The 12394-nt window shown below is 40.8% G+C and overlaps 1 protein-coding gene across 1 annotated transcript in view; it reads right to left on the bottom strand.

Moving 5' to 3' along the window:
- MAPK1 (mitogen-activated protein kinase 1) overlaps nt 1-12394 on the bottom strand; it is a 48145-nt gene that overhangs the window by 17378 nt on the left and 18373 nt on the right. The window contains exons 2-4 of the mRNA XM_080919281.1: nt 3937-4119; nt 2199-2388; nt 915-1031 (exon numbers count right to left, since the gene is read on the bottom strand). Of these exons, the coding sequence (XP_080775407.1) occupies nt 915-1031; nt 2199-2388; nt 3937-4119 (490 nt within the window). The remainder of the gene's footprint in view (nt 1-914; nt 1032-2198; nt 2389-3936; nt 4120-12394) is intronic.

Raw genomic sequence — 12394 nt, 5'->3', positions numbered from 1 at the left:
AACAGCTGATGCCAGAGAACTGCAGGAAGCCATCCAGGGTGCTGTGAGTGCTCCAAATCCTAACTCAAGAGAATAAATAATAGAGAAAGCTAAAGTACAAAAGGTTATGTTTCCACTATCTTAAGAGTTTGATGAAAACAAAACTTTACAGTCAAACTATTTCCTTCTGCAGAGGGTCCAGCAGTTTATCTCCCAGTCATACCAAGCAGCTCAATGCCCATAATTCCAGGGCGCCCAATGCCTCTGGTACCTTTAGGTTCCTACCTTTGCTTCCTCAATATTGACATTATGCTTGCCTGCCCCCCACTCCTTTCTTCTTTCTTTCTTTCTTTCTTTCTTTCTTTTTTTTGAGAGAGGGTCTCTATACAGCCTGGGCGGTTCTAGAACTTGCTATGTAGAACAGACTTATGCCTGTTCCTGCTTGAACGCAAGGATCAAAGTTATGCACCACCACCTATTAGCAAGATCCAGGTTTTATTAGCAGAGTCTGGATGATCTGATATACCTTTCACAACAACTCAAAGAGGAGCAAGGAGCAGTTTGAAACATAACTACCCTGTAATTTCAATAATCTATATAGTGGCCCCATTCTTTCTGCACCTAGCAATTTTGCTGGAGAGATAATCTTTATTATCAGACAACCTGACCTTTGTAGAACAGCTCTGGAACATTTGCACAGAAACACACTTTACTAGAAACCCTAACAACATAAAGAACAGGTATGGAAGTTCCCATATTTTAGTATTTTAGTAGTATGTACAAGGAAGGAACATAGGTGTCTACAGTCACTGTGACTGAAGATGGTAAACCCTAAGCCCAAAAGTTTGGCTCTCAGACAACACTCTAGCTCGGGCTAGATGATACCAGGCTGAAGGCTGGAGAGAAAGGCTATAGCTGTTGTTTCTCTTTCTTACCTTGGAATTCAGCATAATTTCTGGAGCTCTGTACCAACGCGTGGCTACGTACTCTGTCAAGAACCCTGTGTGATCATGATCTGGATCTGCAACACGGGCAAGGCCAAAGTCACAGATCTAAGGGGAAAAAAGTGGGACACCATTTAGAGAGTCTGACAAACTAATATCAGAACACTGTGAAAGCAAAAAAGAGCATCAGTAGCAAGGATAACAAGAGCATGCACCAATATGATGCTAACCACTTTCCTGGAGATTACAAAGTCACCATTCCTTAATCCCCAACAACCTGAGAGGAAGTGAGGACAGTCCGCAGGCTGGAGTGAAGAGACAGGCTGAAAGGTCGATTATAGGGTGTGCTCTGCACTCTCACTTAAGTGACTTGGGCAAAATCATCTTAGAGGGACTAGAGAGATAACTCAGCAGTGAACGCAGACTGCTCCCAGAGTACACCAATATCCACACTGAGTGAGTGACTCCTAACTGCCTACAAATTCTAAGGGAACTGACACTTTTGGTCTGTACAGACATACAGATATAAACTCACAAATAAAATTAAACCACAGTAGCAGCAGTTAAGACTCAAGTGAGAAAAGCAACGAATGATTTTCCCCTATGTCTGAGGGAAAGTACTCCTAGCCAGCACCACTTCGTATGGCAGATTATGGCCAATCCATTCACTTCTGCATGACTTACTTAAATTTCTTCAACATGTGGAGCTCCCAGTGCTTCTCTTTCATAGAGCAATGAATTACACTATAATGAATACTTGTGTACAAACAAGTGTTTGTATGAACACACATTCTCATTTTACTAAGGTGCCCACTAGGAAAATGTCCTTGTCAGTGTCTTTCCTTTTTCTTTAGGAAACTAGAACTCACTATATACATCAGATTGTTCTTAAACTCCCAAAGATCTGCTTGCCCCTGCCTCCCAGCGCTGGGATCTGAGGCATACGCCATCATACCTGGCACTGATCATAACCATTCTGGTGAGAAGCTGTCACTGTGAGCCTTGTTTTGTTTTCTTGATACAGAGAATTAAGAAACAAAAATACACATGACACTGTACAAACAAAGTATATTATACACATAAGAGCTACTAATTTTGCTACAGTGGCTATTGTCTCCAAAGCGTGAGCTAAGGAAAAAGGAGACTCACACTGTTTATTTGAATTTTTTTCTATAAAATGTTTGTATAACTGATAGTTTTGAATATAAATAACAATACCGCAATGCTGCCTTAAAAAGAGCACAAATCGCCCTGAGAGTAAATGGCCTGGCTGACCTTGAGATCACAAGTGGTGTTCAGCAGGAGGTTGGAAGGCTTGAGGTCACGGTGCAGAACATTAGCTGAATGGATATATTTTAATCCTCTCAGGATCTGATAAAGAAAATAGCAGATATGGTCATTGCTGAGGTGTTGTGTCTTCAAGAGCTTGTAAAGATCTGTCTCCATGAGGTCCTGTACGATATATCTGTTTGACAGGTTAAGGTAAAACACTACCAGTTGGTTACACTTAGCAAAGTTCTTAAATAAATTCAACTTTTCTTAACCCTCTCCTTAACTCAGCTGGGTCATCAAAACAAAGAGACTGAAGAGAACATGGCATGTTCTCATGGAAGAAAACAAGCAGCAGGTGTGCCCTAGGTGGCTTGTTGTGGGCCTCCACTGAGACCTGAAACAGAGTACTGGCCATTTAAAGTCTCACCTTCTGTTTTCCAAATTGCCACTGCTAACCAATTTCCCCCAAAGCTTGAAGAGTACCACAGCCAACAAACACCAACACCCATCTCCCCAGCCCAGGAACAATGTGTACTGAAGGGCACCACTTTCTTTTCGTCTTGTCACTAATGTCCTCACAAACCAAGCCACAAGGACAGACCTAGAAGCAGCACCGCCAGAGTCCAATCTCTGCCCTTCTTCCTCATTCTCCTGATAAGACCAAAGGAAGGCGTGGAAAGAAGAGGCTGACGATGGGTTCTGCCCTTCTTTCCCTCCCACACAGCCACCTACTGCCTAAGCACCTAAAACTTCAGCTAAGCTACATCATTTCTTATGAAAATTAAACTGTATTAACCCTTGGCTTGAATTTTTGCATTTATTTTTATGTATAAATACTATTCTATTTCCTACAGATTCAGGCTAAATGAGATCAGTCCCATACTTGAAAGACATAAGACTTAAGCAAACTTGTCATTTATAAAAGGTGTTCTTCTATGATAAAAGTTAACAAGAGCAACAGGTGAAGCAGCAGGAAGCTTCCCTACAACACCACACCACTTACTAACAGACATGCTTAAAAAGACAAAGGCTGCCTAGAAACATGGAGCTGATATTCCTACAGTGCAGACTAGAAGGTGGAATCTTTTATACCAGCTCAGCACTGATATCTAATGCTGGCTACAATTATATGTATCAGTGTTGACCTGGTCTTAAAGACCTTGAGGTTTATTCTATTTTTGTTTTGTTTGAGACTGGATATCTCTGTGTAGCCCTGGTTTTCCCGGAACTCTGTAAACCAGGTTGGCCTCAAGCGCTGGGATTAAAAGTGTGCACCACTGTGCTCAGCAAGCCAGTTACTTTAAAGATAAGGAAGCTGAGGCTGAAAGAGGAGCACACTAGGACTATCTGGAAGACACTGAACTGGCCAGTATCTAGGGGTCCCCATTTCTTGTTGTGAATGCTTGCTTGATTCCCTTTTCACTATCATAACAGGCATCATGGGACTAGAAAAGACATGAACCAACTTTCCAAAACTAAGATAAAAAAGAAACTGATCGAGAAAACACTGAACTTATAGAAAACATACTAAAACTAGTTACAAAAATAAATAAATAAAATAGAGAAAGAAAATGCTTTAAACACTAGGTAAGCACAAACAGATTGCAATCTCCTCTTAGCATATTTTTACATATATGGGAGGGTGATTAAAAAACTTTGTGCATTTTTCCTTAATTTCAAGTTATTTACTCTACAAAGTGACTAAGCAGCAGTGGCAGCAGCGAACGACAGAAAAGGATACACATCTTTCATTTGCTCAATGGTTGGTGCCCGGATGATATCATTGATGCCGATGATGTTCTCATGTCTGAAGCGCAGTAAGATTTTTATCTCTCTTAGGGTTCTCTGACAGTAGGTCTGGTGCTCAAAAGGACTGATTTTCTTGATAGCAACTCGAACTTTGTTGAGATTATCATAAGCAGAGCTAAAAAAGAAAAAATTTGTGTGTGAAAATTAAAAACTAGCTCACAAGGAACACAAACTTGTAAAGTATTAAAGTTTTAACATCTGTCACATCTGTATTGATAGTTGATTGATACCCATGGAAGCAGCAGATGCACTACCCACAAAAAGATAAAGCGGCAGCACATGGTGAACCTGACATTTAAGAGCTGCATGGCCTGTTCATGAGATGAACGCTCATTTCTATAAACCCGACACAGAAAACCACATTTTCCTATTTTCTTAAATAGCAGATAACACTTTGATTAGAATATCATTTCTGCCACAAAAACAACTATCCATAGCTGTTACTCAATTCTCTGACACAGTAGAAACATCAAGTAACACCAACCACATCTTTACCATAAAAAAGATTCAGAAAACTTTACTGCACTTTATCAACCTCCTTCTCCTCTTCCTCTAAATTGTTTTATGTGTATGGATATTTTGTATCCACACATGTCTGTGCACCATACATATACAGTTGCTTTGGAGAGCATCAGTCGGCAGTTGTGAGCTGTCTTGTGGGTGCTGGAAACAGAAACTGGGTCCTCTGCAAGAGAAGCCATCTCCCTAGCCCAATTATCAGCTTTCTTACAAGCAAAACACTGGTCTAATTTTGGCTGTTACTAGGATAATTTTGTAACAAAATCTACAAAGTAACCTAAAAAATACTTTCATAGCCATAGGATGGGAGTTTTTTCCAAGCTATCTTTAAGACCCAACTATGTAATTCTGAACAGAAGCAATATAAATCCTGCTTTAATTTTAGGATGGTTTTAAATTTTAAATATAAGTATCTTTTTTTGGGGGGGTCATGGGGCAACAATTTACCTAAATATTTTCTACAAAAGCATTTTATATTAATGTCCACATCTGACCACTGACAAAGCAATAAAAATACTGGCAAGCAACAAAATATTTTCTTGTTTCCTCATTAAGTGCTAGAAACATGAAGTGGTATTCACCCACTGTCACTACTGAGGCTGAGTTTGTTTTAGGAGTAGCCTTGTCAGTGACTGTGATCATCTCACAACGCTGTTACAGGCTGTGCTGTCCCCCACTACTTTGAAATGATACTCAGTTCTTAAACAGGATCACTATTTAAACATTATTTTTCTTGGTCTGGTGCTTGGTGTAGTTTAGGTGAGTGTACTCAATACTGGGATCCCGTTCATAATCTAACAGCAGGGAGAACATTTGACAGTGAAAACAGGTTTGCGATTGTCGTCTCTGTGCTAGAAAACTGCCTGAGAGCAGCATACAGCCCTGGAATTTGGTCAAGTAAACTTGTAAAATACTGGTTAGAAATTCAACATTATAAATTCTTACTTCTTATGGAACAAATTAGTTGAATCTGGTTTGCTTTACAGAATTATGATCTACCAGGACTTGTTTTGTGTATATTTAATGGCAGGGTCTTTCTTACTCTGTTCTGGAACTCAGATTAGATGCCTCTGCCTCAAGTGCTGGGATTAAAGGCATGATCACCACGATGGGTTTATCTAATAGTGCTGTTAGGAGTCAAGCATCAGTGTGGCCTACACTTGACAGTGAAATAACCAAACTGACTTCTTTATTTGAAGGCGTGACACCATCTTCTTCCACCTTTCACCTTCTGACCCTGCTCAGAGTAGCTTGATTCTGTGTACACAGGCACACATACAGGCTAAACACCCATATGCATATAAATAAATAAAATACAATTAAAAAGAAGGGCAAAGGGAGCCTAGAGCATCTGTCCTGATGGCACACACCTATCATCCCAACACTAAGTAGGCAGAGGCAGGGGGATCGCTGAGTTTGAGACCAGTCTGGTCTATATACTGCAAGTTCCAGGACAGCCACTGAGAGAACCTGTCTCAAAATGGGGTAGAGACATGGTTCAGTGGTTAAAAGTGGTTATTGTTCTTCCAGAAGGTCCAAATTCAGTTCAGGGCATAGCTCTTGGATTAGATTTGAGACATGCTCTACAGAACTGTGTCTGGTACTATAAATGGCCAGGGAAATTATGGGTCTACCAATCCGCCCCCGCTTTTCTTTTCCCCAAAAAGATTTATTTATTTATTTTATGTGAGTACACTGCAGCTGTCTTCAGACATGCCAAAAGAGGGCATTAAGATCCCATTACCGATGCTTGTTAGCCACCATGTGGTTGCTGGGAATTGAACTCAGGACCTCTGGAAGAGCAGTCTAACTGCTCTTAACTGCTCAGCCATCTCTCCAGCCCCCTAACTCCCTTTTCTAATTCTGCTAACTCAGTATCTACTATTGTTGTCTTGCTTAATGGACATGTTGTTAAGTTGCCTTCTTTCTAAATATATTGATCTGTCAAGCTTGGAAGAGAAGCTTCTTTCTGTAGTGAGTAACAGGCAACGCAGAGACTTTCAAGTAGTCAAAGCACTGAAAGTGACCACTGAACGCTCAGCAAGCATGTAAGAGCTGGACGATGGGGAAGAATGTTATGAAAGGTTACATATGCTCAAGCCAATCAACACTTCAGCATGAATGAGAGAAGAGCTCAGGATGATCCAATAACAGCTGAGGAGCAATTGGCAAATGATGGCTGCTGATGGGATGCTTAGCTTCTGGTAGATGGCCCCACATTCATGTCTATGTAGGTACACTAATTGGACTCAAAGGTTATAAGAAAAACAAGAGTATAGGACTGTGGGAGGCGAGAAGTCGGAGGCCTCTGGGGGAAGTGGGAGGTGAGGTAAGGCTTGGATACAACCTAGGAACATTGGATATATACACAAAACTGTCAAAAGTATATAACAGAATTTAAGTGTGTGTGTCTGTCTAGGACCTTTTGGATACATGGTCTATTCCAGGACCAAGATGGGTTGGAACTGATTTAGAAGCATACTGACCAGCAAATATGGGATTAAAAGCTCATAAATTCTGAATATTATTTAAGAATATGCTTTGTAAACACTTAAGAAAAAAAGAGAATCAACATGAGTCAATTATGAACAAGTCATAGTAAACCAACTTTATTTCCTGTTTTGATAGGGTTACCACAGTAACACAAAAAGTATTGGTCACAGCTTCTAGAGAACTCAAGCTACTTGAAATGTACTTCCTACTTAAAAGACTTCATCATGTTAAGTGTGATGGAGGGAGGAAAGTTCCTACTCCTAAGAAACTTTTAATTTAGTGAGGAAAGGATACACATACACACACACACACACACACACACACACACACACACACACACACACACAGAGCCCTTACAAAAACGCACTTGCTAAATACAGAAAACCTAGGTAAATTAATTCCAAGTAAGGACAACAGAGAAAGAATGAAAAGTTGGTCCAGCGGTGCACCCAGGAGGCAGAGGTAGTTATGGAGAAACCCAGCTCAGAAAAAACCAAAACCCAAAACAGAGGCCAGCTGAGTCTATATAACGAGCCAGCTATACAATGAGAACCTGTCTAAAATAAGAAAGGAAGAAAGGAAGCAAGCAAGTGGGGTGGGGGAGTAGAGAGGCCGGCAGGCAGACTGGCCCTATAGAAACCACATCCTATAGGAATAGACTATTTTCTCTTAAAAACTTATTTATTTTTTTGTATATGAGTATACTGATGGCTGTCAGCCACCATGTAGTTGCTGGGAATTGAACTTAGAACCTTTGGAAAAGCAGTCAGTACTCCTAACCACTGAGCCATCTCTCCAGCCCTAGGAATAGACTTTTTACACAAAGGGAGGGGTAAGAGCAATTAGAAACACATGAAGAGAGGAAGGGACCAGAATGACTATGGGACCACTGACCACACTCAGCAGTGTCCCTTCCCAGAAGGAACCATGCTCACCCACAACCCTCGGTTTCTGTCTCAGAAACTGTAATCCTACGTGTAGTAGGCCACTCATGTTCTGAAGCTCCAAGTGAGAACATTGTGGCTGAGTATAGGAGTATGCTATGGGTGTTCTCGCCTAAAACTGCTGGCACAGAAGCTTAAGAATTTCCTAGTTAAGCTTGACCTTAAGGTCATTAAGAAAATGTAATACTCATCACAGTAGGAAGAACATATATTTCATTTAATATTTAACCTGATTAATATAGAATGAAAGACTCCACAGTTCCACCCCAGGTCTTTCAAATATCAGAGGCAGAAATGGGTGGGAAGCATATTCCTTTAGCACAAGATTCAAGAATGGCTCACATATGTACGTGTGTGTGTGTGTGTGTGAGAGAGAGAGAGAGAGAGAGAGAGAGAGAGAGAGAGAGAAAGAGAGAGAGAGAGAGAACAAATGAAAATGATGAGTGATGAGGATGGAACCCTGTGGATTGTAGGCAAGCCTTCCACATCAAGTTGCATTCTTAGCCTCTGGCTCAGATCTAAAGATGCCTGTGGATCATGTGCTGGAGACCATGGTTCTCAGAAGTTTAAGTCATAGAAGCCATAGCAAGTTTCACTGAGAGAAGAGATCTGGGGACACGACTCAGAGTAAGTAATGATAAACTAGTTAAGGGAAGTAAGACACGTAAAACAAAAACAGACTAAAAACCCTCACCAAATATTAAACTATGTGTTTACCCAAACAAAAAGACTGAAGGGAAGAGAATGGTATTTCAGAAGTTAGAAACTTTAAACTGAGGTAGGGAAGGCTATGAACTGGAAAGCATTCTCTCAGTGAAATGAGGTGCTGTGACCTTGGTTCTGTAAGGAAACAAAGGGAAGGCAGATATGAGTGGAAAGAAAAGTGATCTTTAAAAAAAAAATAGCAACAGCACAGGGGAAGAATGACTAGAAAATGCAGGCAGACTACTGAGGTATTATGAAGAAAGTAGGTGAACTAAGGTTGGAGACTAGTGAGGTGGAAAAGAAATGGACAGATGGACAAGCAGGGGGATGGCAAGGGAAAATCAGTGTCAGGTAAGACACACACTAAGTTCCTCAGTGACTAGGGCACATGACTAATTGATAACCACAATCTGGTTTATATCCACATCCACCCAAAACAGTGAGGCCAGGTCAAGTCCTTTCCAATGGTCCAAGGCTATGTCCCCTTCCACCTTGTTTTTTTGTGACAGGGTTTCCCTGCATAGCTTTGGCTGTCCTGGAACTTGACTTGTAGACTAGGTTGACTTCAGAGATCTGCCTGCCTCTGCCTCTAGAGTGCTGGGATTAAAGTGACACACCCCTACATCCAAAAACTCCTGGCTGGCTCATTGTTATTTCAAATGTAGTTAGTCTTGAAATTGTCCCAAACTTTTGAGGACAAAATGAAAAAAGTTACATATATATATGAGAAACCAAACAGTTACTAGCCTCTTCCAAAGCGACCCGGAGATGCACGCACCTTCCAATATGAAGTATAAGAAAGGGCTCGGCTTCTAAGATTCTTGTGTACATTTTTTTTTCACCTCAAGATCAGGATCCCAAACAAAAATGAGAAAAACTGAAAATGGAATTAAGAGCATAGCGCCCTCAGGAAAGACTTGAGGGATTTCCTCAGACTAAAAGGCAACTATAAAGCAAAGCAAATGCAGATTTGATTCATCCCTTACCAGCAGAACCTCTCTCTACCTCTAACCTGTGTATAAACTGCAAGCTCTTAGCTACTACTTGCTAAAAAATATTTATCTGGGTCTGGAGAGATGGCTCAGTGGTTAAGAGCCCTGACTGCTCTTCCAGAGGTCCTGAGTGCAAGTCCCAGCAACCACATGGTGGCTCACAATGATTTGTAATGAGATCCAATGCTTAAGCACAGCCTACCCTAAGCCACTTTTCCCACACCCTACCTTGTCCACAAAGATGCTATTTACTACATAAAAATTATACTTCAAAGGGGATGTTTAAAAGACTGAGGAGACTGGAGAACAATAGCTCAGTTGGCAAAATGTGTGTTGTATGAGCATGAAAATTGGAGTTCAGATCCCCAGTCCCCACAGTGGTTTCATAATCTCAGCCCTGGAAGGTAACCCTGAAGACAGGTTAAAAAAAAAAAAAAAAAAAGGAAGCAGCAGTAGCTGAAGAGATGGCTCAACAGTTGAGAGCGCTTGCTGCTCCTTCAGAGAACCTGAACATCCACATCAGGTGCTTAAAACTACCTCTAACTCCAGTCCCAGGGGACCCTATGCTCACCTTTGACTTCCATGTGCACCCATATATACACCCATGGCACTAACTCATACAGACACTTAAGACAGATGGATTGACAGATGGACAGATAGAGCCAGGCAGATTTCTGATTTTGAGGCTAGCATGGTCTACAAAGGGAAACTGTGTCTAAGGAAAACAAAAACACCACCACTACCCCGCCCGCCAAAAGCAAATCTTTTTTAAAGACCACAAGTTAGAGGGGCTTCTGAGGAATAATACCCACATATGCACACACACGCACCGTTTAAGAACATGCACCTTTATACACTGAGCTGTGAGATACAATTAGAGGCTGGTTTCCTTGTGGTTTGTGGCTCGTACTAAAGGTAGTTCCAAGGGAAATGTTTCAAACAGGCTGCAGATAATGACAACATTTAGAACAATGCCCACCCCTCCACAATCCTATTCTGTATGAGGTTTCTGATTACATTTAGCTTTCCAGCTTATTCTCTCTAGCTACTTGTCACACAGCCATATCTTACAGCAGAGGCGCAAAAACATTTGCCTAAATAGTTATGTAAAAGCACCACATACTGTACACAACGCTAAGCAACTAAACTGCTACCTATCAGATGTGAATGGGTTATTTTTAGAGGAAGCCATTAAGCTGTTCTCTAAGCGTTCCATTTTGGTGAACTTTAATTATTGGAACACAAAACTACAGTACTTCATCGCACAGATAAAAATTAACTTGTCTTCAGATACTAAACAAGTTAGACTGATCCAAATTAATGTTCCAAAAATAGGCAGGTAGACAATAATGACTGCTTTAAAAAGTATGGCTCACTTTAACTTGGTTCTTTCACAGTTCACCGAAGGCACTGCAACTGGGTTTTTGCCCCTTTCTTTTTAAATCAAGTTCAAACCATTAAATAAGAAAATAAAAGAATAAAAGATGGCCTAAAGTGATCCTGGCTCTGAAACTAACAGTAGTAAGTACTTTGGATTTACTCAGATATTAGTGCATATGTTCCAGTACCTCACAGGTACTGTAGTTTAAAATCTGATGCCACATGTAGTCTCTCTAGAGTCCAGAGCACACACACACACACACACACACACACACGTGTTGATAGCTACACATGGATGCAACCACTTTTCAATGTCTTCTGGCTTTAAAGATCTTAAAAAAAAAAAAAAAAAAAGACTTATGCACCAGGCATAATGATGCAAACTTTTAATCCCTACACGCTGAAGGCAGAGGCAAGTTTGAGACTTGCTAGCCTGGTCTACATAGTGAGTTCCAGGGAGGCCGGGATGCATAGTAAGACTGTCAAAAATACCACCAAGCCTTTGGAAAATGTATTTATTCATTACTTTTATGTGTAGTGTGTACCTTCGTATGCACAACAAGCATGCAGGAATTCATGGAGGCCAAAGGCAGAAACTAGATCCCCGAGGACTAGAGTCACCATGTGGATGTTGGGAGTTGAAGCTGGGTCCTCTGTGAGACAGCCAGTGTTCTTAACACTAAGCCCCACCCAATTAATATTACACTTTCCAATGTGGTATTCTAAACAGGAACTAGTCTGTGAAAAGAAAAGAACATTCAACTCAAGAGATCTGAGTGTTAGTCCTGACCTAGATATGCCTTACAACATGTTATGATACTGCAAAGTTACACAGAAAATCTCTGCCCACACCAGTAGCACATATACTGGGACACAGAAGATCAGCATGGCGCTGATGACATACAAATTCATTAGTACCCCACTTTAAAAAAAGATTTTATTTTATATATGTATGTATGTATGTATGTATGTATGTATGTATGCATGCATGTATGTATATATGTATGCATGCATGCATGCATGTATGTATATATATATATAAAAATAAAAATTTATATTACATTGTAGCTGTCCTCAGAGACACCAGAAGAGGGCATCAGATCCCATTACAGATGGTTGTGAGCCACCATGTGGTTGTTGGGAATTGAACTCAGGACCTCTGGAAGAGCAGTCAGTGCTCTTAACCACCGAGCCATCTCTCCAGCCTAGTATCCCACATTTTAAAAAAGAAAAAAACCTTGGTTGTCAACTTAGCTACATCCAGGACTAACTAAAACCAAGTTGGCTAGGTTTACCTGTGAGGTACTTTTCTTGACTGAACACAAGAGGTGAAGGCCCATTAAGGACACGGAAGGAA

The sequence above is a fragment of the Micromys minutus genome (genome assembly GCF_963924665.1).
Source record: "Micromys minutus genome assembly, chromosome: 7".
NCBI lineage: Eukaryota > Metazoa > Chordata > Mammalia > Rodentia > Muridae > Micromys > Micromys minutus.
Note: the sequence above shows the minus strand (reverse complement) of the source record. Positions and strands in the feature narration are given on the sequence as shown.